Source organism: Antechinus flavipes, chromosome 1 (assembly GCF_016432865.1).
Source record: "Antechinus flavipes isolate AdamAnt ecotype Samford, QLD, Australia chromosome 1, AdamAnt_v2, whole genome shotgun sequence".
Taxonomy (NCBI): domain Eukaryota; kingdom Metazoa; phylum Chordata; class Mammalia; order Dasyuromorphia; family Dasyuridae; genus Antechinus; species Antechinus flavipes.
Genome location: NC_067398.1, coordinates 334,500,574 through 334,524,706, shown reverse-complemented (window position 1 = coordinate 334,524,706; position 24,133 = coordinate 334,500,574). Strand labels below are relative to the sequence as shown.

The 24,133-nt window shown below is 45.4% G+C and overlaps 1 protein-coding gene across 5 annotated transcripts; it reads right to left on the bottom strand.

The window, feature by feature from the left end:
- Positions 1 to 668: 668 nt before the first annotated feature.
- On the bottom strand, positions 669 to 18,741 carry SRRM2 (serine/arginine repetitive matrix 2). Of its 5 annotated transcripts, none has more exons than XM_051968372.1 (15): positions 18,496 to 18,734; positions 14,429 to 14,699; positions 13,559 to 13,666; positions 13,050 to 13,214; positions 12,779 to 12,856; positions 12,264 to 12,326; positions 12,146 to 12,178; positions 12,004 to 12,054; positions 11,735 to 11,827; positions 10,819 to 11,035; positions 3,502 to 10,448; positions 2,318 to 2,608; positions 1,936 to 2,049; positions 1,663 to 1,770; positions 669 to 1,273 (listed from the first exon to the last, which is right to left on the bottom strand). In XM_051968372.1, the coding sequence occupies exons 2-15, from the start codon at positions 14,668 to 14,670 to the stop codon at positions 1,264 to 1,266; spliced, it is 8,520 nt and encodes a 2,839-aa protein (XP_051824332.1). In that variant the 5' UTR covers positions 14,671 to 14,699; positions 18,496 to 18,734; the 3' UTR covers positions 669 to 1,263. The 5 variants fall into 5 exon arrangements, 4 of the variants coding, with proteins under 4 accessions (XP_051824332.1, XP_051824323.1, XP_051824317.1 ...); XM_051968363.1 differs by having other exon boundaries at positions 1,663 to 1,773; positions 18,488 to 18,732; XM_051968357.1 differs by having other exon boundaries at positions 1,663 to 1,773; positions 18,496 to 18,732.
- Between the last annotated feature and the right edge of the window lie 5,392 nt (positions 18,742 to 24,133).

Genomic DNA, 24,133 nt, shown 5'->3' with positions numbered 1-24,133 from the left:
TGAGAACAAAGAAATCACAACTACAACACAAGCTAGGGAACCTTTATATTATCTCTCACCTGTAACTTCTTTAAATGGGATATAGTTAACAATGTTCCACATTCACCTCACAGGATTTTTGTGCTATTTTTTCCTCAGATTTTTAGTGATAAATTAACAAAGCAGCTTAAACTGTTTAACTGCCCATTATGAAGTCCTTATATTCAAAGCACAACCAAACTCCCTCTAATTTTTTATACCATGGTCCAGAGTTTCAATTCTACTTTCCTAATAACAGCAGTCAATTCTTCCATGACAATCCTTCACAGCCATTGTCAAATTTTATCCTGTCATCCAAATTGACTGGACTATTGATAGCATCTTGATTGTGGTTTACAAGAGCCTCCAGGAAGAAGGAAAAAGGCAAAGGAAGAGAAATCACCAGAAGCTATGACCAAAAGGCTTGTAATTTCTTTCTCTTCCAGTAGGGGTGGGGACAGTAAGGATGGGAAGGGGAACTACCCAAAGTACTTCAAGAAAAATGCATCCCCTCTAGATGGGGAAATGTTAATCAGTCTGCAAGGGCTAGATATTCTGGCTTCCCTCCCCCATATTCCTACCTTGCTGAATAACCCAGGTCTCCAGCCCTTTCACCTTCAACAGCAAATAAATAGACCCCCACACCCAGCTCCTGCATTTCTCATTTTTATTCGACAGAAAAAGTCGCTCTCGCTGTACAGATTAAAAAAAAACCAAAATGCCTTTAAGAAACGTGAAGAAAAGTTGGGGGGAGGGGCCCATGGCCAATCTGGGGGGGGGGAGGGGGGCGGCACATGGAGCTAACCAACACATTCCAATTTAACCCTGCCCCCCGGGGGAGCTTGCCAATAATCCCCTCCACCCAAGTTGCAAACCATCAACCCCTGGTAAACTCAGGAGCTTGAGAGGGGTAAGAGGGCAGCTCCCTCCTGTCATCATGAACTCAAGGTTGGGGAACCCCAAAACTGTACCTTTCCCTACTCATACCCTCCCACCCCCAAACCCCCCAAAACACGTGAACCAGGAAAAAACTCACAGAGATCAACATTTCACAGGAACAAAGAAAAAAACAAATTAAAGGGGGGAGGGGAAGAAAGGGGACCTCCCCCCAAGACGCTGCCAAAGTTCAAAGGAGAGGGAGGCAGATGGGGGTCCCCATCCCCTGCGGCTCTGTTAGGGAGATAAGAGGGGTAGCTCCCTGTGGCTCCAGGACTTGGGGTGCGATGTGATTCCCCCAAAAAGGAACTATGGAGACCTAAAAAAGAGAAATTAAAGATACTGAGTTCAAATCCCACCTTCATTTATATTCACTATGAAAATATCAAGGGAAAAGATAAAGAAGTGTTACAGATATATCCTGGAGAAAAAAGACATTCATTGAATCTAAGAATAGAGGTAGCTAGAAACATTAAAAATTTCCTAGGCTGAATTAGAGTCCAGAGTCAAGACTTGTGCACTACTCCCAAATCCACCACTAAACTCCATAACCCTTGATTAAGCAAATTCTTTTCCCATTCTGAATCTCTCATCTATAAAGTGAGGTTAGACTAAGGTTTCTTCCAATCTGAAAATCTTCAAGATGGTTATACTTCAAAAAGATTGATGGTTCAAGAGAATCATCCTATAGTCCCCTTTTGTGCATACCTGGAGGAGCGATGACGGACAGGTCGAGGGCTAGGTGTTTCTCTCCTACGCTTGTGGCCTGGGGAGCGGCTATCCCCACGTGGGCCCCGTCGGGATCCCCGCTCACTGCTACTGTAACACAAAACAGAGTATATAAAATATGCCTGCCACCAGTTATCTCTAATTATTCTTCCCATCCTGGAGATCTGGGGTTAGGGAACAAAGGAGTCCAATGGCACACTGTTGGAGATGATTTTAAAAACAACAACAACCAAAAAAAACACAAATTCCTACCTATGCTGGTCCCGCGGAGAGGGCTGTGGTGAAGGGCGGCGGCGCTCAGCAGGTGAGTAGCTAAGGGAACGGGAATCCCTAAGGGAATCTATGGGCTTCCTGGGGCTTCGGGATCTAAGGGGGAATAGAGGAGTCATCCAAGGCCCCCTCCCTAAGCCTTCTCTATTTTCTCTCTAGTCACTGCTATCATCTTAACCAGATGTTCGCCTGAATCTAGTTTCCCGGGTCAAATGGTATATTCATTAGGACATTAAAAAAAAAAAAATTGGAACCACAAGCAGCCTGACTCTAATGTTCCCACTCATCTATACCCCCAAGACAGATTAGGCAGGGAACTGGAGTCCCAAGGTAGACTAAGCCTGAAAACCTAAGCAGTACTTACCTCCTCTCCCCAGGGGACGGCTTCTTAGGACTTGCAGGTTTGGGCAAAGCCTGGGGACCAGGCTTGGCAGGGGAGGGAGAAGAGGAGGAAGAAGAGGAAGATGAAGTAGAGGAGGAAGAAGAGGAAGAGGAAGAGGAGGAGGAAGAAGAGGAAGAGGAGGAAGAGGAAGATGAAGAAGATGAAGAGCTGGAGCTGGAGCTACTAGAGCGCCGTTTCCGCTTGGCTGGGGTAGGCTCCAGGGGGCGCCCCTCTCGGACAACCTCCTTGGGGGCTGGGGAGGGGCTAGGGACCCTGTGAGAAAAAGATTTTTTTGTCAGATCGAGAACTGCCCCAACCCCAACCCTACCTTATTTGGCCTAGAAGAATGGCAGTGGAGGGGTAACTGAATGGATTTCAGTCTCCCCAAGCATTTATCCTCTGAAGAACAGTAAACTAGTATCCTCCAACCTCTCCTAACAGAAACACAAAGTTGGAGCACCACAGCACAACAGAGAAAAGGTTAAACCTCAAGATTTCCCTGACAGAGGAATCCAAGAACCTGGCTCAGATGTGGAAGGCTGGGTTATCTCCTTCCTTGGAAAGAGGGAAGCCCCTGTGTGTATGGGCTTGGGGGAGGGGCTGGCCTGCCTAGAGGCAGGGAGAGGGATAGGATGACCTCTGAAGATCCTTCCAGCCCAGGGAGTTCCTCTTGAGGTCTAACTGCCATCCCTCTTGCTGCAAATTTAAGTCCATTTCCTCTAGTTCTGTCCTCTGTAGAGATGGAAAACTATCATTACCCTCGAGAGAGTAAACCTTTGGAGACTTGTGTACCCCACCACCCCAGCTTGAAAGATCAAGTTTCCCCTATCTCCACAGAGCCAAGACCCTCCTCCCTTGCATAGCTTACCCTCCCCTCTTAGGAAAATAAGAAATTCAGAGTTGGAAGGGACCATAAAATGTCATCTAGTCCAACTTCAAATGAGGAAACAGGCCTAGATAAATTGCTTTGGCCAAGGTAGTTAAGAACCCCAAAGTTTGAACCCAAGCTAACTAAATCCAGCACTCTCCAAGACTTTTTTTGCCCTTCCCAACATTATTTCCAGACTTTCAATTCAACCATTCATTAAGTATATGATATATGAAAAATACAAAACTTTTAATAAGCTTCCTCCCCCATTTCTTCCTAAAGCCCAACTTTTTCTCACCTTTTCAGTGCCACCTCAGGTTGACATGGGAGGCTAGAAGCCTCTGAGTCGCTGGAGCTAGATCCAGAGGACGACGAGGACGAGGAGGAGGAGGAGGAGGAAGAGGAGCTGGATGATGATGAGGATGAAGAAGAGCTCCTCCGCTCCTTGGCAGGCTGCAAGCTGGCCAGTGGGGAGGAAGGCAGCTGGGAGCCAGCTGCAGAAATTGGTTCTGCACCATCAGAGCAGGGTCCCCCAGGAGTAGGACCAGAGAGGGTGCCATTATGATCACCTGCAGGTGGCATGGTCTTTGCCACTGCAGTATGGGGTGGGGGCTGAGACCCTCCTAAAGGATGGGTCTGGGTAGATAAGGAATGGAGTTGGTCTGAAACAGGTGGTAGGGGGGACCTAGCCCGATCCTGAGGTGGAGGGAGAACAGACTGAGAAGGAGCTAGGGTCATTCGAGAGGCAAGGGGAGGAGGAGGAGAGCCAGCACGCTCAGAAGCCATTCTAGATTGGCTCGGAGCAGAGGGTGGGGTTCTAGAACCTGGGATTCCAGGTGGGGTTCTAGAACGGGCTCGCTCAAGATGGGGTGGTGAGGTTCTGCCACCAACTCTGTCATAGGCAGAGAGCGCCATCCTTGATGGGGTAAGGTTTGCCCCCGACAATGCCGGTGGCATTCTAGAGCCAGCAAGGCTCGCAGGTGCCAGACCTGGCGGTGTTCTGGAGCTCGCAAGGTTCACAGGTGCTGGAGCATGAGCAGTCCGAGGACCCACGAGGCCTGCAGATGCTGGGGCTTGTGGTGTTCTGGAACCTGCATAGTTTGCAGCAGTTGGTGGAGTGCCTGAGCCTGCAAGACTCAAGGCTGCTAGAGCAGCAGGGGTTCTAGCTCCAGCCAGGTTCACAGCTGCTGTAGCGGCAGGTGTTCTGGGATCAGCAAGGTTCACAGCAGAGGGTGCCACTGGTGTTCTGGGGCTGGCTAGATTCATGGCTGCTGCAGCTGCAGGTGTTCTAGATTCAGCTAAGTTCACAGCTGGTGGCATAGCTGATGTTCTAGCTCCGGCAAGGGTCATGGCTGCTGCTGAAGCAGCAGGTATTCTACTAGCAAGGTTTGCAGCTGGAGCCGTTCTAAGGCTCATCAGGGGGACTGGGGCTGGAACTTGAGCCATTCTAGCAGCCAGGCTTGCAGCTGTCATAGAGGGAGGTGGTCGAGCTGTGCCAAGGCTAATGGCTGTCAAGGCAAGGGCAATTCTAGATTGAGCATGGTTTTCTGCCACAGAGGGGGTTCTAGGGTGATCAGGAATTCTAGGACCAGGTCCATCTAGCATAGAGGCACCAGCTTGTTGCAGAACAGATAATGGTGTTCTAGAGCTACCTAAGGCCCCAGAAATGCCAGAGCATTCAAGCATTCCAGGGGGAGTCCTACAGCGGTCTAGAGGAGTTGGTGAGATGCTAGGACGACTGAAGCAACTCATTCTTGAGCTGTTAAGCGCCACCGGTGGAGTCCTGGAGCCAGAATGATTCCGGGTTGCTGGAGGAGTGGCAGATCGAGAACGATCAGAGGAACTTCCGGATGCAGAGCGCCGCCGGATGGCCGGAGGAGACCGGGTTAGGGAACGCTTGCCACGAGCTCCTCGTGGAGTACGGGATCTAGAACGCCGACGGATAGCAGGTGGTGAACGAGTTCGAGAACGTTTGCGGGTTAACAAAGGGGTCCGGGACCTGGAGCGACGCCGAATAACTGGAGGTGTTCGAGATCGAGATCGACGCCGAGTCACTGGAGAGGTCCGTGAACGGGACCTCCTTCGAGTCACTGGAGAAGTACGTGAACGAGACCTTCTACGAGTCACTGGAGATGTTCTGGACCTTGACCTTCTGCGAGTGATTGGTGAAGTTCTGCTTCGAGACCGCCTTCTAGTCACAGGAGGGGTTCTAGATCGGGACCGCCTTCTAGTCACAGGAGGAGTTCTAGATCGGGACCGCCTGCGATTTGCTGGTGTTCTGGATCTTGATCGGCGACGAGTTACTGGTGGTGTTCTGGAACGGGACCTTCTACGATTAACTGGTGATGCCCTAGACCTAGACCTTCGTCGAGTAACTGGGGACGTCCTTGACCTTGATCTCCTACGACTAACTGGGGAGGTTCGAGATCTTGACCTCCTCCGTGTCACTGGAGGTGTCCTTGACCTAGACCGCCGATGAGTAGCCGGAGAAGCTCGAGACCGAGAGCGATTCCAAGGAGCTGGTGACGTTCGAGAACGAGAGCGTTTGCGGCTAGTAGGGGGTGTTCGAGAACGCCCCCGGCGACGCCGAGATGATGTCCGAGAACTCTCTTGTCGTGTGGGTGACCGAGAGTGATAACCAGACCCTCCTCGCCGTCGACGAGTAAGACGAGACCTTGAACGACTCCGCTGCCTCCTCCTTGAAGTTGATTGAGATGAACCAGATCTGTCTCGACGGCGGGTTGTTCTAGTCTTCTCCCTTCTAGAGCGGGAACGGGAACGCTGGAGTCCTCGAGGTTTTGGTGATGGAGAACGGCCTCTTCTTGAAGCTGTCTTAGCCCTTGGGGAGGAACCTGACCTTCGGCGACGTGAGGACCTTGACTTTTCAGCTGGTTCTGGGGATGAAACAGATGGGCTTCGATGACGTCTTGGAGGGGTCCTAGAGCGGGCTGCTGGAGAAGAGGAAGCAGAGCGACTTCGACGTGAAAGTCTGGCCTTCCTAGTCAGCTCAGGTGATGACCTGGAACTACGTCGCCGAGGTGGTGTACGAGATTTTGCCTTAGGTTCTGGAGAGGATCTAGAACTTCTGCGAGGTGTTCTGGATTTTGGTTGGTGCTCTGGCGAAGACTCAGAACTGCTGCTCCCTGCAGGTGACTGTCCCCTCCCTTTACTGGCTGGAGATGAACCTGACCGGCTTCGCCTAAGTAGAGTCCGAGGTACAGCAGCTTTGGGTTCAGGAGAGGACTCTGAGCCACTCTGGCCCCTGGGTGAAGCTCTTGGCTTATCATTGACTTCTGGAGAAGAAACAGACCTACTGCGTCTAGGAACTAGTCGAGGTTTGCTGTCAACTTCTGGAGATGATCCAGAACGACTCCTTTGCCTAACTGGAGTTTGAGTTGTACCTTTTGGTTCCGGAGAAGAATCAGATTCACTTCTTCCCTGGGGAGGCGTTCTAGGTTTCACATCAAGTTCCGGAGAAGAACCAGAACTTTGTCTAAGTGGAGTTCTAGGAACTCCCTTGTGTTCTATGGAAGATTCTGACCCACTTCTTTCTCTTTGTGGTGTCAGACATTTGTTGTTCAGTTCTGGGGATGATCCAGAATGACTCCCTTTTCTGGTTGGCGTATCAAGCATTTTTGATTCTGGGGAGGAATCTGAACCACTCCTTCCCCTTGAAGGTGTTCTTGGTATATCTTTAATTCCTGGTGAAGAACCACAATGGCTCTGTCTTGAGGGACTACCAGACCCATCTTTCAGTCCTGGAGAAGACCCAGACCTGCTCCTCCTTGATGGGGTTCTTGGTATATCCTTGAGTTCTGGAGAAGACCCGGAACCACTTCTTCCTCTTAAGGGTGTATCTGGTGCACCATCAAATCCACAAGGTGACTGAGTAATACTCTGAATTGAAAACAGTCTGGATTTCTCAACTTCAGGAGATGACTCAGAACTGCTGTGCCTAGGTGTTCTAGACTGTTCATTTATAGCAAGACATGGACCTGACCCAAGTTGACTCAAGGAAGCAACTGCTAAATCCTCGTTGATTTCAGGAGATAAGGCAGGTTTTAGTTCTGTAATGTTTGTTCTGAGTTCTGAAGGAGATCCAGAACTGTGCTGTTTCAATGCAGTATTATGTAGCTCTTTGTGTTCTGGAGACTGTGAAACCACAGTCCAGGTTTGGGTCATGGCTGGAATATCTGCCACATCTAAAGATATCTGTGGCAAAATCTGTCCAAGAGGCATAGTAAGGGTTTCTTTTACTTCCGGAGATGACTCAGAAATGGTTCCAGCCATACCTTTAAGTTCTGGAGATAAATGAGGCAAGCTTTCATTAACTTGCATTTCATATTTCTCTACCGCTTCTGCAGACATCTCAATCTGATGTGGCCTGGGTAGCATAGTCTCTCTGACTTCTGGAGATGATTCTGAGCCATTTCTTTCCCTTGGAGGGCTCCTAGTTATGTCTATGTGCATTGGTGAGGACTCAGGGCTACCTTGAACTGAAGGAGGTCTAGATTTATCCCTTGGTCCTGGAGATGTGTCAAAGAGACTCTGCTTAAGGGGTGAACTAGCTTTTTCTTTTGGCTCTGGAGAAGATCCAGAACTACTGAGTCTTGGAGGAGATTTAGAGTCTATTCTGGCACATGGTGAAAATTCAGACCTGGAACTGCTCTGCTGTGGAGGTGGTGTTACAGATTTCGTCTTAGGACTTGAAGATTCCGTTCTCTGTCTCGATAGAGTTATGGATGCCACTTCAGGGCTGGGAGATATGGACCTAGACCGGCTGCCCCTAGGAGATGTCTGGGATGTTCTTTTCAAAGATGGAGAAGATTCAGAGCAGGTGGGTTTTAACAATGTTCTAGATATCTCTTCAGGATTTGGTGAAAACGAATCTGACTCATGACCCGGTGGAGTTGGAGATTTTGCTTTTGGTTGTGGAGAGTTAGAGCCTGATCTACTCCTCCTTGATGGTGTTCTAGACTTCACTTTGGGACAAGGGGAGTGAGATCCAGAGTGACTTAGACTTGGTGAGGTTTTTGATTTACTCTGTGGACATGGTGAACTTGATCGAGAATGGCTTTGCCTTGGAGGAGTTTTAGATTTTGCTTTGGGACACGGTGAAGTGGACCCTGAGTGACTTTCTCTTGGTGGCGTTTTAGATTTTACTTTGGTATCAGGTGAAGATGACCGAGAATGGCTCTGGCTTGGAGATGTTCTAGACTTCACCTTGGGACATGGAGATCTTGATTTACTTTGCCTTGGTGGTGTTCTAGAAGTCACTCTACTAGGGCTTGGAGAAGAAGAAGCAGAATGGCTATGCCTTGGTGAAGTTCTAGATTTCAAACTAGGACGTGGGGAAGATCCAGACCTGCTACGTCTTGGAGATGTCCTAGATTTCACCTTTAGGTGGGGAGAAGAACCGGAACGACTGCGTCTTGATGGAGTCCTAGATTTCATCTCAGGTTCAGGAAAAGAACCAGAGCGGCTGCGTCTTGGAGTTCTTGATTCCCCTTTGGCATGAGTAGAAGATCCAGATCTGCTTCGCCTTGGGGGTGTCCTAGATCTTGCATTTGTCATAGGACTTGATCCAGAATTCTGTTTGGATGGAGTTCCTGATTTTCCTTTGGGGAGTGGAGAAGAACCTGATCGGCTTCGTCTAGTTGGTGTTCTAGATTTCCGTTTTGGGCATGGAGAAGACCCAGAACGACTTCGCCGTGGTGGAGTTCTAGATTTCTGCTTTGGGGGTGATGATCCAGACCGACTTCGCCGGGGTGTGGTCCTAGATTTAACTTGAGGACGTGGAGAAGAACCAGACCTACTTCGCCTAGGAGGAGTTCTGGATTTTGCTTTAGGGCGAGGAGATGATCCTGACCGGCTTCGTCTGGGTGGTGTTCTAGATTTAAGTTTAGGCCGTGGAGAAGAACCAGAACGGCTTCGCCTCAAGGATAGATGAGATTTTGCTTTGGGCCTTGGTGAAGAAAGAGAACGGCTGCGCCTCAAGGAAACACGAGACTTTTTCATTTCCGGACTGGAGTTAGATCTGCTCCTTCTCTGGGATGTTCTTGACTTGTTTTTCCTCTCTGATGATGAGCCAGACCGGCCCCTTCTTTGTGGTGTCCTAGAATGAGATCTTCCACGTCGGACTGGGGTTCTAGTACGAGATCTCCCTCGTCTGGCTGGGGTTCTAGAACGAGATCGTCCACGTCTTGCTGGAGTCCTAGAACGGGATCTACCTCGCCTGGCAGGGGTCCTGGAACGGGATCTGCCACCCCGTCTAGCTGGAGTCCTAGAACGAGACCTTCCACCTCGTCTAGCTGGTGTTCTGGAACGGGACCTGCCACCTCGCCTGGCTGGTGACCTGGTGCGAGATCTCCTTCGAACTGGTGACCTGGTGCGAGATCTTCGTCTAGCAGGTGTTCTGGAACGCGACCTACCACGACGAGCTGGAGTTCTAGAACGAGACCTCCGTCTGGCAGGTGTCCTGGAGCGAGACCTCCGTCTGGCAGGTGTTCTAGAGCGAGATCTACCTCTCCGAGCTGGTGTTCTAGATCGAGACCTTCCCCTAGTAGCCGGGGATCTAGAGCGTGACCTGCCTCGCCTTGCTGCTGACCTAGACCTTCCTCGTCTCTGAGCATTTCTGCTCCTAGACCAGCCAGGCCGTTGAGGAGACCTGGAGCGGCCACGCCTCTGGGGACTTCTAGATCGCCCCCATCGCTGTGGAGACCGTGACCTACGCCACTGTGGGGTCCTGGATCGAGAACGGCCCCTCTTGTTAGGGGTACGGGACCGTGATCGTCCCCTTCGGGTAGTGGCAGGGCTGCGAGACCTCCCCACCCTACGGGTGGGGGTGTGAGATCTTGATTTGTCCCGTTTTGCACGTCCCCGTGACCTGCTGCTCTTGGTTGTGGGGGAAGGAGAAAGCTCCCGGCGAGGGGCAGGAGCTGATGCAGGTTTGGGGGGACTTTCAGGTGAGGAACTGCCATGTCGGGGAGCTTTGGCTGGTTGAGGAGATGCTGGGCAGCTTTCTGAGGAAGAGGATCGGGTAGGTTTCTCAGGAGACTTAGGGGGCGAGTGGCCCCGGGATGGGGAGGGTTCAGCTGAGGGCTTCACTGGTTCCTGACTCTGGGGAGTTGTTGCAGGGGGTTCCGGGGAACTGCGATTTCGCTCAGCAAGGAGCGGGGTAGGGGCAGGTCGATCTAGGCCTGTGTTGCTCCTCTCCGGGGAGGGGCTAGTTCGGGTTGCAGATTTCTGGGATTAGAAGAAAAAGTAGGGATGGGAATGCATAAACACCAAAACTTCAAAACATGCTTTATGAAGAAACCTTTTTTTCCCTACTGTCCTAAATACCCCTAACTAGTGATTTCTCTCCTATAAGTTTAACTATGTATAAAAATATGAAAAAATAAAGCATATAAAAATTACATTTTAAAATATTACTTTTATTCAATACTAGCTCATTAGCTCTTGCTTAATTTTCATCCTAGTCTTGATCCCTAATAATTTTCCATTTACATGCCCAACAAACTTAAGAACTCAAAATTTCTCATTTCTTGCAATTGTCTCTGTACACATTTCCTGAGTACTAAAACTTCAATCACAATTTCATTTAAGGACTTACCTCCCTCTTGTCTTTGTCTTTTTCTTTATCTTTGTCCTCATGAGGACTGCTGGATCGTTGGATAGGAGGTGGCAGCTCAGGGCTGTGGGTCCGCTCTGTGCTGATAGCTGCAGATTCCCTAGGTGGAGCATCTCCCTCTCCATGACGACGAGAAGCAGGAGAGGAACTGCGATGAGTCAAGGTGGTTGTACGGGGTTTAATTGCAGCACTTCTAGACCTATGTATGGAATTTGGGGAAGGGGAGAAAATGGAGAATCAGCTAGTGGGAGAAGAGAAGGCCCCCTCCCCATCTCCCTCTTTGTCTACCCATAATTCTTTGACCATATTACCTATTTTCAAGTTTTCTAATCTTTTCATTGTTCTAACCAAAAGATTTAAACTACATTCAAACTGGGAAAAAAATTCTTCCCTGCCTTATACTAACTCCCTTGTGCCCCAATACAATCCCTCCCTTGGACCCTGGCCATACCACCCAGGCCATACCCACCACCTGGGAATGGCTTCCCCATGCCCTCCACCCATTCCACTCCCTACCCCCCAACTCATTTCATAACTCACCTCAGAGCCCACCTCCTCCAGGAAGCCTTCCCTGTTTAAGCAGGCCAGGGTAAGGATTCCTTCCTCCCCCAGGGAATTGCTGACAAACCACCACCCCCCCTAGCCTGGCAGTCCATATACATCAGAACAAAAAATAAAAAATAACAAAATAAAATAACAAAATAAAAACAACAAAAAGAGAAGGGGATATGTATATGTCTGTCCATCCTGTCGCTTTAGCCTGTCAGCTCCTAGAGGGCAGGGACCGTGTCTTCGGAATGCTCTGTGCAGCGCCTAGCACACCGTGGGCGCTCAATAAATATTAAATTAATTAACCCATTAGACCCATTCCCTCCCTTCCTCTTGGACCACCCCTTACCGACTGCGGGAGGTGTCAGAAGATGAAGCAGAGTCAGCTGAGGTTGAACGATGACCCCGGCGGCTCTTTGGAGCAGGTGATGCACTTCGGGACCTGAAAGAGAAAGGAATATGAGTAGGACCATGTTTTCTATAGTGGTACTTTGGCTCTGGACCTCTCAAATGAGGTTTCTTCCTTCCACCAACACCACCACTAGCCACAAGTCAAGTGTTCTTACTTTTTCCCTCAAGTATGAGGAACCAAAAACTCCTCTCAGATCATCAACTTACCGTTTCCGTTTCTTGTCCTTGGATTTGCGTTTGCTCTTTGGAGTAGGTGATCTGAGAATGCAAACAGAGAAATTAAAAGGAAAGCAAAAAATTAACATGCCCATGCCACCAGTTACCCCAACAAGAAAAGGGGAGCTCTCACCTATGCTTCCGTTTCTTGGACTCAGACTCTGACCTTTAAGTAGAAACATAAAAATTAACATCTGTTTCCCAAAGTTTTTTCAAGGCCCCCAATCAAATCAAATACGCAGGTTTCATACCTGTGTTTCTTCTTCTTGGAACTCTTTTTCCTCTCCCTTCGAGGAGAGCTACTCTCTGACCTGCTAAAGATGTATTCAGAAGGACAGTCATTGGATGGATCACACCAATATTCTGTGATGATGTCCATTCACATTATCCCAACAGATACCCTTTCAATGATTCCTAAACTACTTGTACCTTCTAATTCTCAATGAGACAAAGACAAAGAAAAACCCCTGAAATATTTTCTTCAGGAGATAAATACAAACAGGTCCCTGATATCCTGCCAATTAGCTCTAGCTGGAAAAAGCTCCAAACTTTAATCTCCTCCATTCATAAAAATACCCACCTCTTACAGGAGAAATTCAAATATATTGTTTTCTAATTCAGCCTATAAATAACAGCTCTCTGATACTCTCAGCACCAACAAATACCTTTTCCATCAGAATTGAAGGTCACTAATAACCACACAATTCCAAAGCAACAAACAATCCTTGACTATCCCTAAAAAGCCATCTTTCCCAACATAACTCACCGGCCTCGGTCTTTCTTCTTTTTCTTCTTCTTTTGTTTTGGGGTAGGAGATCGTGAACTACTAGACTCCCGAACAAGACTAGAAAATAAAGTAAAATTGTTAACAAGGTCAGCTACCCAGGAAACTTGTTCCCAAGAGAAAAACAGTCTTTTACATCAAAAGGCAAGCATTTCAGAAAAAAATATTCAAGGGACACTAATATAGGAAACCTGGACTTAAAAGAGAAAAAACAATGTAATCTGACATATCCATATCTGTAGTCCTTGAGTACCTGTAAGGTTTAGGAGGTTCTTGGGCTGGTTGCTTGGCCTCTCGAGCTCTACGCTGAGGGTCAAAGGAGCTACCATCAACATAGGAGTCACTGATACCAAAGGCAGCACGAAGCCGCTCATTCTTCTTCTCATTTAACTCTGCCAGCTGGTGAGTCTCAGTTACCCTGCAGAGAAAGAGAATCAGGGTCAAAGGTTGGACTGAAGCAAAGCTGGGACTGGGAGCTTAGGGAGGTTGGGAACAAAGGGCAAAGGAAAAAAAAAAAAGCACCACAATGTATGCAAAAGTGAGCTAGAATAAGACAGATATAGCAATAGAATGACTAAAGAAAGAACATGGTACTCTTCAATATGCAAAGGATATCATAGGTAGAAGCTTATTGGGTACAGAAAGTAGGACCAGTAGGAGACTCTGGAAAGATTACAGTGGAGTACAAAAGAAGCCAAGATGGAAATGAAAACAAGCATAGTAGTGTAATGGCTGGAGAGATCAAAGAGGCAAAATACTTACACAGGCCTCTGTGTGGAGGTCTCCTCCTTGCCCCCAGGGTTCACATCCTTTTCCAGCAACATGAGTCGGAAGGTTGCTACTTTCTCTTGAATCTGTTGTTCCTCGTACCTGCAAGCACAAACTCCCCTGATTAGAGGTCAACATGATATCCGCCCCCCCCTTAGTCCTATACCATATTCCCCTTTGTCTTCCAACAGGGTCTGAATTCCCCTCATATATACACCTTTTCTTCTCCACTCACACAAACCTTTCATTCTCTGCCACCCAAAGGACCCTGGCTCTCCAATTTTCCATCTAACTATACCATCCCTCTAACTTTCTCATCTGTGTGCTTATCCTTTGAACCAAACATTTTCTTTTCACCACCCAGCTTCAAATTCTATCTATTCTGTCCATCTTTTCCCTTTACAATTCTGTCAATTCATTCAACCCCAGTTCCTTTCACTTTATTTTTAAATCACTCCTGCTTCTTCTGTAGTACCTTAGCTACTCTAAGATTTGTTCCAATTCCTATGCCTTATCCCTATCCACCTTCTTACACTGCCTTATCTAAACCAACACTTGCCTGTCCTTTTTTCCTGTTATATTTTGTCCCCCACAAACTCTTCCTAATAATAAAGTAAGAAATTTCTCAGTTCCCCACCCTATTTGTCTTCCCTATTTCAATAATACCACAACTATTCCATCATCTTCCCAAGTTTTCACTTAACTCTTCCCATTTCTTGCTCTTTTTTTCTATTTCCCCAACTTCTCTTCACATCCTTTTTCAACCAATCTTAAACTTCCTGTGTTTTAACTTCAATCTCATTCCCAGCTCCCTCCTGTTCTTCAATCACTCAGTCCTCAGCTCTCCCCCAGCCCTCCCCTCACCCCTGCTCTTCCATCATCTCTTCCAGCTCGAGGCATCGCAGCTCCACGCGCCGCTTGCGCTCGTGGTCCAGGATGTCAGGGTTAGGCCGCTTCACCAGGGCAGCCTCCAGGCGCCGCAGTTCTTCCTCGCCCTTGTAGTCAGGCCGCTCGCCCCTCCGACCCCGCACCAGGGACAGATTGCGCTGGACGTAGCCGTTGGTGCCGCTGCCCCGGGGCGTCGGCAGCCCGATCCCGTTGTACATGGCCCCGTGCCCAGGGGGCACCACCGCTCCTGAAGGCGAGGGGGGAGACATGGGTCAGGCCCCTTATCCCACACTAACCACCACCCACGTAAATCCCTGTTTCTTTCATCTGTTTCTTTCTTTATAATAGACATAAAAAACCATCACCAAAACTTTTATACTGCCGCTACTCTTTTGCCTTTCCCCCCCCCAAATCAGCTTTTCCTTGGCCTTTCTTACACCATCTCTTTTCCCCAAACTTTCATCATACTAAAACAGCATCCTCCAACCCCCCTTTCTCCTATATTTTCAATGGACCTGATCCCTTCTAGACTACCCACTTCTGTACTATTCCTTCACAAGTCAATAGAAACTCATTCTTCTTATCTTATCAGTCTTTGTTGCTTCTCTGGTCTCAGTACCCACAACTATCACTAACTTCAAACCTTTTGTTAGCTGACTGTGGCCTCCAGAAGAGGGCACCACATACACAAAGCATAAATTTCAGAGGCACAAAAACTTCCCACCTCAAGTCATCAAGGGCCCTTCAAAAATGTAAGCTAAGGCCTAAACAGAGATTCACAACAGCATAAGCTTATCTTTTAATAAGCTCATGATTCTAGAAAATCACAGACTAAACCATTATTGAGTAAACTGTAATGCTCTCTGTAGTTACAGACAAGAACTAGAGGCCAACACCCGTATGAAATATAGTACTAGAATACTGTTCTTCCAGAAAATATCACTCGTAATCTTACCACCCATCATTTTCATCCTTAGCCTTCTATTGCCTCCAATATAAAATCATATTTATGAAACCAAATACTTGCAATTTCTTACTCTTAATTTTCTTCACATGGAATTCTATCTATGACTAAGAAAAACATACTTCTCAAAAAAAAAAAAACCCAAAAACATTTTTCCCAAAGGACCAATGACCTTAATTTTTCTACATTCTTACCCTTCTTACTACATTTCTACCCTTCTTAATCAGCAGGTCATTTTTTCTCTATTCATTCCCTCAAAATGTCCCTAGTCTTGCCAGTTCCTCTCTTCAAAGAGTATTTTAATCCTATAATCACTTACTCATAATCATCTACTGTCCCCTACCTCTTACTTCCCCCTCAAAGTCCTGACCTATCATATTGTTCCTTTCTCTGGCAAAATGTTCTACCACATTTCCCTACCTAAAACTGTGACATTCCCCCTCCCTCACAATGTTTACCTATAAACACCCTGTTCCTTTCTCCCACTTTTCCAAAATGTTCTAAAGAGAGAAAAGATCAAAAAAGAGAAATTCCTAAGTGGAAAATGAAAGTATAGCCTCAACTAGAGAAAAAAAAAAAGCAAGAAGAAAGGAAGACTAGTAAAAAAGCAAGGGAACTAAGTAAAACCATACATAATGTATGCAAGAATAGCAATTTAGGAAAAGTTGGAAGAAAAAAGGTAAAGGATAATATGTATGAAAGACTATCCCAAGAGGAAAAACCTTTTCCAAAATTCCACTTGCTCTGAAAAAGGGGTCTATAAGAGCCTGGGTTTTTCTTACCCCACAGGTCTTAAAGAAAAGGACAAAAAGTAAAACCTGAGCAAAGAAAAAAGAAGGGGCAAGCAATGGGAGAAGCAAAGTAAGTGAAAATAGAAGAAAAGAAAGAGGAAAACCTTAAGTGAAAGGTTTCCTTAGTCCAGAATCCCACCTTGTTATCTTCTCATGTCTCTTTTCTCACTCCTCAAAATCCCAAATTTTTTTCCCTTTGTACTAGAATTTCTACTTTCTTCCCAAGGTCCTGTTTTTTTCCCACTCAAATTATTCAACCTATTCACTCACCCACACTTCCATACCACTTCACCCAAACTCCCTTCCAATCCCCTACTGAGAGAAAATCAGGTGACTTCATTTCAGGCAACAGTGGAGACTAGGAAAGGGAAAACTGTTAGGAAGCCTTTGGGGTTGGGGGCATCTAAAGCAGTGTGTTCAGCAAAGGCTGGGAGGGTATAAGAAAAGATTAAAGGGTTAGAGGCAGTAGGAGTGTGGGGAGAGAAGAGACATGCAGGGAAAAATATGAATCTAAAGAGGAATTATGTGGGCATGTATAGGAAAAAGTAGGGAATCTCTCAAGAAGCCACAGGGAAAAAAAATTCAGATGGCATAATTCAAAGTAACAAAACAAAAGACTAAGTGAAAGGGATCCACAAATAAAAGACTAACTTAAAGTAATTATCAGAATACATGAAGGGGGCCTGGATAAAAGACATAAATTGGCTTTACAACTAGAGGAAAAATCTGTTAAAGTTGGGAAAAGTTATTTATTTCTGACTGATCAGAACAGCAATATGAACTTATAAAATGACATTAGATGATTATAGTGGAAAGTAGTAACTTGTGAATATAATGAAAGGAAATGCACAAAGAATCACACTAGATCAGGTAACAGTTCATCTAATCCAACCCCACACTCCACACTGAAAATGGAAAGAGAAAAGTGACTTGCTCAAGGTCAAAAAACTGATCACTGGAAGCAAGGTTTCCCAACTCCCTATTAAGTAGGCTCCCTTGTCATTCCTATTGTCAGGGATATAATGATTCACATTAGATTATAAGCTCCTTGAGGGCAGAGACTTTTGCCTCCTTTAGTATCTCTCCAGGTTTAGCACATTGCCTGGCACACAGTAGCCGATTATCAAAAAAAAAAAAAAAAAAAATAGGATAAAGGGGTAATGGACAGATCACAGGATCCCCTGAAATCTGGGGGACCTGAATCAAACCCTCTTTAAACACTTAACCCCAATTGCCTAGCAAAAAAAAAAAAAGCTGCAGGCCAGATTTGGTCTTGCCAACCAAGAAAAAGAGGGAATAGATTTAATCTTCACACGTGGCTATACAGAGTACATATTTCTTCTCTGTTTTAACATTTCTATCAGTTCATAGCAGAGACTTTCCAGTTCAAATTTTTAAGAAACCTTTTGGGAGTTCCCAGTACAAAAGGCACATTCACCAAAAGCTAACCATACACATTTTTAACAATTTTGAGCAACAAGGAAAGAAATCCTCTAATATGACAGATGAAAAGATAAAATAAGATTTGGGGAAAATCGAGTAGTACCACTGAATAAGATCGGGGATCTTATAACAAACATAAGAGATAGAAAAAGGAGCAACAAGAAACTGATGGAGTAACTAGATAGAAAACACAATTGAGGAACCCTGGGAAAGAGACGACATAGAGAAGGTAGTATGGGAGGGGATCAAGGACCTAAGGGGAGGTTATAACTCATGGAGGAGGAAATAGCTGAGTAGTAAAAATTAGGAGGGAGGGGAGCGTCAGAGTTGGCCTACTAGAGAGTACCCAGCTCCCCCACCGGAAGGTGCAGGGGAGCAGTAATTTTTTTCATTTTGGAAGTAAAGGGTTTGGCCACAGGTCGAGTCACAGGCATATACAGTTCTCCAATTCTCCACAACTGGCACGTGGAACGGGGGGGGGGGGGGGGGGGGAAGGGGAGGCGGGGAAAGAGGTTAGTTACAGAAGCGCGCACCCTTCTCTCGAGTCTCGGTCACCCCCCACACACACACATCCCCTCCCCCGCGCGCGCGAGACCGCGTTCGGTTGGCGACGCGCGCCGCAGCCGAAGAGGGGGAGGGAAAAGGAGTACGCGCGCCAGGGTCAGCTACGAGGAAAGGGGGAAGTGGGAAATAGAAGGATATTGAACAAGAGTGAGAAAGGAATAAGCGCGAGCGCGAGGCAGCGAGCGCGCGTGCGCGTATGCGGCCTGGTCGGTTCTCCTCGCGCCGGGGCCACCGCGCGGCCGCCCCTCCCCCCACCGCCCGGCTCTCTCTCACCCGCTCACCCGCCGCCGCCGACTCCTCCTCCGCCTCCGCCCGCCGGGCCGGGGGGGGAGGGGGGGGAAATTCTTCCGCGACTGCTTTGCGGGGTCCTGAGTCCTCCGGGGCCTGGAGTTGCTGCCTTGCCTTGCCTCCTCTTCTACCTTGCCACAGCCGCCGCCGCCTCCTCGCTTCCTCGGGGGCCGCAGCGGGCTCCGACTGCGCCACTCGCACCCCGCCTGGGCCGCGCTGCACGTCAGCACGACTAACAGAGGACGTCAGCACGCACGTACGTCGCAGGGATCGCCGGGAAGCGTAGTGTGAGACGCACTCTTCCCACGCTCTTTACACTGTTTCTTCGCGCAGTCGCAAGCCTCCAGTCTTTCTTTTTTTTATTTAACCCCACACACACCCACACCCCCTCAAGCTTTCGCATCGCGATGCCTTGAGGGAAGTGTAGTCCCGTGAGCATGTACGTCTGCTTAATGCCGCTAGGAACTCACTGCGATTCCCGTCATGCACCACGAGTTGGGGGGTGAGGGAAGAGTTCGGGGAGTAAGGAAAGCAGCGGAAATGTATTCTGGAGACTGGCCACTGGGGGGAAAGTGTTGTATTAATGCCACATCAATAGGATGCCCATAAGGCATTGAGAAGACCTAAACCACAGTTCCTCGATCCCCGAGGGAATTCTGGGAGTCGTAGTTTAACAGGGGAAAGGAAACTTGTGTTTTAGTATCATTCCAAGAGCAGGGGGTTGGGGGGGATGGGCTTTACCATTTTGTCTGTCGCCATCTTGAAAGGCGATGGCCTGACTCTCATTGACCCTTACCCATAATTCACTTGTGTGAAATGTTTATGGCAATAGTCTAGAAACATATCCAGGGTGCACTTGATGAAAATAATGGAAAACAAGCAGGTTTAAAACATGATTTTCTACAGCAGTCCATATAGTTAGGGAAATTTCCCCACTGGCCCATAGAATTTAGATAAACAGCCCCCAGCTGCTAAATCCAATAGTTATCTATTAACATCTTTTAGACAGCCTAGTGCAGTACATAAATCCTCATTTTCAACACTTATTTGTTGTGTGACCTTGAGTGAGTCACTTCTAGTGTTAGCCTCATATTCTAAAGTATATAATGTGAGTGATAATACCTCCAAGCTTCAATTTAAAGTCCTATTTTATGGCACATCAAACATCACTCTAGTTTCTCAAAGGCACAAAGCGCGGTCTGACATGTCCCAATAAGATATAAAAGCTCTGAGTAAAGTATAGGTGAGTGTCCTTTAGCTGTCTTCACAAATACCTGTCACATACAAATTGATTAATTTTTTGGCCACAGGAACTCTGGAAATCCATGTCTCTAGAATTTATTAGAAGTTATGATCTGCTTCAATAAAAACACTATCCAAACAAAATTAAGGCTCCTTGATCCTACTACATGCATCAAAAAGCCAGTGTGAGTAATCTTAAAGTGATATAGAAATGTGAGTTATTTCACAGTATAAAAACATAATGGAAGAGCTACAGTTATGTAGGAATTAATTTTTAAATATGTTTCAAAGGGAGAAATAATAGAATAGAACAGGGATGTTATAATTCCCAGAAAAGATGATCAGGAAACATTAGCAACTATTCAATTCAATGGACATTGATTAGGTGCCTATTATGTGCAAGGTACTGTACTAGGTGCTAAGGATACAAGGACAAAAATCTTTGAGATCCATAGACATTTAGAGAGGGTCCTTAACTTAAAAAACAGAAACAATGAAACTTTCTTGAGCAATTTTATACAATAGATTTCGTCTTCACAATCATGCAATTAATTGAAAGGGACAGAGAATTCAAGATCCCAAAAAAAGCATTAGATTCAGTCTTCTAAAAAAAAAAAAGTGCTCCCAGTACCTGTTAAGATCATATGAATCCTTGAAAAATACCATCTCTAAATATCACTATCAAATAAGTAATAAAACAGAGTAGTATTTGTTCACTACCCTTAGTTAGGAGATTCTGTACAGAGTCTAGAAGAGGTATTCCCTATAGACGGCAAACTCCTCCAGATGCCATTGCATGGAGATAAAACTGTGTTGGAATAGATAGTATTTGGGATGATCTGTATAACATAGGTTAGAAGTCAAAGGTGAAGAAGAGGACTGAAAGTATTCCAAGTAGGGGTGCAAAAGTGATATAGAGAGGGTAAAAAAGGATATCCAGTTTGAAGAGAAGTAAGATTATAGAGAACTGAAGGAATCTGAGTTGAAAGGAAACTTAGAAAGATTTTAAAATATCCTTTCCCATTTTACAGATGAGTAAAATAAGACTAAAAGATATTTAAGTGACTCATTCAAAGTCACAAAGTTATTAAATGGCAAGGCCAGGTTTCAAACTCAGATTTCCTAACTTTAAATCCAACAGCAAATTCATCTACCATGTTATTATACTACATAAGACTGAAAAGGTAGTAGTAAAAGCTTGATATGAACCCAAGATTTCTGACTCTATGACTCTTTCAACAAAATAACACTTTTCTGGATTCTGAAGGCCTTGAGACCAGGAATTGTGTCATAAATTTATCTTTGTAGAAAAGCCTGCACTTATTACAATGCCCTCTACATGACAGGGCTTAATAAATGTTTGTTGAATTGAAAGTTCAACTGGGAATGAGAAAATCTTCAGGGATATATTCTAATCATAAATTAAAAAATACCTTGTCATTAATTAGACCCCCGGAAATGCTTTTCACACAAAGGTTTTGTCACAAAAGACATACTCAATAGACACCATCATATTGTATTATTGTACCTTAGTAATCACATACTTAGGTTATAACTCCCTCAAACACTTCAAGAACTGTGATTTCATCAGTGTAGGGAGTCTCTTGACCAATCCTCTACTCCTTGAGTGAATATTAGAAAGATGAGATGGATTTTGTTAGATGGAGATAGGCATTCTAATCAATCAACAAGCATTTACTAAGATTCCATCAGACATCAACATCTCATGAGCACCCTCAGCACCATCTGCTCTTCTAACCAGAGAGCGGGAAAGAGAAGTAAATAGCTATTCCCAAAGCCTCCATTTAAAGAGAGCTCACAAGCTAGCCATAGCTTTATCTCCTATCAGCTGTAACTCCTTTGGATTGAACTCCATTTCTGGGTATTTTTCCCTCTACATAGTTTCCCATTCCTCTTTTCAGTTTCCTTTTGTGTGTTGTCTTCTTCCACTAGACAAAGTTCCTTAAGGATAAAACCTCCTTCTGTTTTTGCTTTTATATCCTCAGAATTTAGCACAATGCCAAGTACATAGTAAGCACGTAATAAATATTTATTTACCAACTGAATTTCTACATTGCCCATTTCCAGACACTAGGTGACTGGTGCTAAGGATACAAAAGAAAAGAGAAATAGTCTCTATTCTCAAGATGTCTATATTATGGGAAGAGAAAACTACAAAGAGATATAGAAAATGCAAGATGTGTTCAGATAACTGTGAGAAAGGCTGATAAAATCTTAGGGAGTAGTGAGCAATCAAGACTATTAAGGTTAGATGGAGATAAAGGTTACTTTATAGAAGTTTGAATTTTGGGTAATTGATACTTTTGATTTCATCCTTCACACTGGTTTACCATCTTTCTCTGGGCTACCCTTCAAATCCCATATTTTCAGGTTGGATATCTAGAGAGCTAACTACCCTAAAGGTTCAATGAGGTCTTTACTCTTAAAACTAAAGCTCACCATCCTCCACCAGCACACTTACTTTTAATGGCTGGCCAACAGGTAACTTTAGCTCAAAGCAAAGGCCTATCTTGAAACAGCATCAAAAGAACAATTGTAACAAACATTCCCTGGTAAACCTAAGGCTCAGACTTCCACAGCTACACTTAGCTTCTTCTTCAATGGAAAGAGTGTGTACTCACATAGAGTACCTTAATAAAGAGTACTGTTAATAAAGAGACAAACACTTAAGGAACAAGGGTGGCCCAGACAACTCATTGCTCCAGCACTGCAAGATTCTCCTGACCTATCCCTGGGAGTCAGCAGCTTTCCTGGGCTCCCTGAGTTCTGCAGTTGAATCTTCCACAGCTAGGTCTAATTCCTTCATCAGTGCACAGCTTATACCCCTCAAAGCTCTCTATTTTCATGTCTGTCTAGGCCTACTCTTGCTGAGTTCAGTGTTTCCTACAAGAATGTAGTTCTGATATAAAACACCATAGCCAGTAGGGAGGAGAACAATGAGAAAAATCCCCTCTACATAATGAGACACAATTGCGTCTCAAGAGCTGTTTTCCTTCTATAGCTGTCTCCCTTCTCTAATGTCAGAGATTACCCTCCTGATAGTTTCTATGCCTCAACTCAATCTCTAGAGATTATAGCTTGCTTTTTAACGGGCCACCAGGGGGCAATGCTTTGGCCAGTCTACGGCTAGCTACCTTCCAATATTATAATTGACTTGAAGAACTTCACACCTCAAAAAAGATAGGGTAGTACAAACATTTCTTTGCCCTTCATTTAAGACATTAACACGTTGTTGTCTTTGCTCTCCATCTGTATATTCAATAATTTCATTTTCCAGTCTGGGGGAAAAGCAATTATTCATTCAGAGGTCTTCCTTTATTCCCCCCACACACTAGTAACACAAACCAAGGACATTAGAATACCGTATGGAACATCAGCAAGTTCTGCTGACCCCAGAGTTCGTTGGAAATTCTCTAAAAAGTTAGGATATAACACTATAACATAATGTAATACCAATAATACATTAGCATTATATCATCAGAGAGAAGGCCAAGAATGGTACTCTTTTGTTATCATTAGTGAGCTTATTAACAGGAAGTAAAGACTTCCTGTTAATGAATTAAAGGAAAAACATTAAGTATTATTATGTGCCAAACACTGGAATGCAAAAAGAATAACATTCCCTCTCCTCTCAAGGAACTCACTTCTAGTTCAGCTGCAGGGAGGATGCAAAGGCTTGAAGATCTTAAGGATTCAGTGGCAAGAAGGATGTCAAGGCCCACAAGTCCTTAGGTTCCATCAAGGCACGTTATCAAACATTTGTATCAGCCTTTGGGCATCCTACAAGTAGCCAGAATAACCATTTATCAGTCCATTTCATAGAAGCCCGACTTCTGTGGTTTCATCATACCCATTCTATATCACACATCCTATTATACCACATAGGTGAGTGTGATGTAAGCTTAAGATGTGTTCCTCTGCTCTGTATGAGTGTGTATGTGTTTTGAGTAAGAAGGAGAGTTGTTTGTTATATGTGTTCAAACAAGCAGAGATAATTGTCAGTTTAGATATTTATGTCTTTACTACTAGATTCTGCTAAGTGGTTAATTAACCTTCTAACTCTGTTAGGTTAAAAACTGTAAGATTGTCAACAAATATTTATACTTTCACAGGTAAGATGAGGAAGTTGACCTTGATTGTCTCTAAAGTCTTTTCTAGCTCTAAATCTATGATTTTATAATAATAATAATAATAATGATAATTGCTAGCATTTACATAGCCCTCTAAGATAACATGCAATTTGCATATCTTATGAGATTTAATCTTCACAACAGTCTTGTGAGGTAAGTGCTATTAGTGACTCTATTTTACAGGTGGGGAAACTGAGTCTGAGAGATTAAGAAACTTGCCCAAAGTCACAAAAATAGT

Excerpts from the sequence above, each read along its gene's own strand:
- SRRM2 (XM_051968363.1), bottom strand. The coding sequence starts at position 14,670 with ATGTACAACGGGATCGGGCTGCCGACGCCCCGGGGCAGCGGCACCAAC. Across the intron at positions 12,857-13,049 it reads GAACCTCCTAAACCTTACAG|TCTTGTTCGGGAGTCTAGTA; the intron begins GTACTCAAGGAC and ends TTTATTTTCTAG. Across the intron at positions 12,055-12,145 it reads TCCAAGAAACGGAAGCATAG|ATCACCTACTCCAAAGAGCA; the intron begins GTGAGAGCTCCC and ends TTGCATTCTCAG.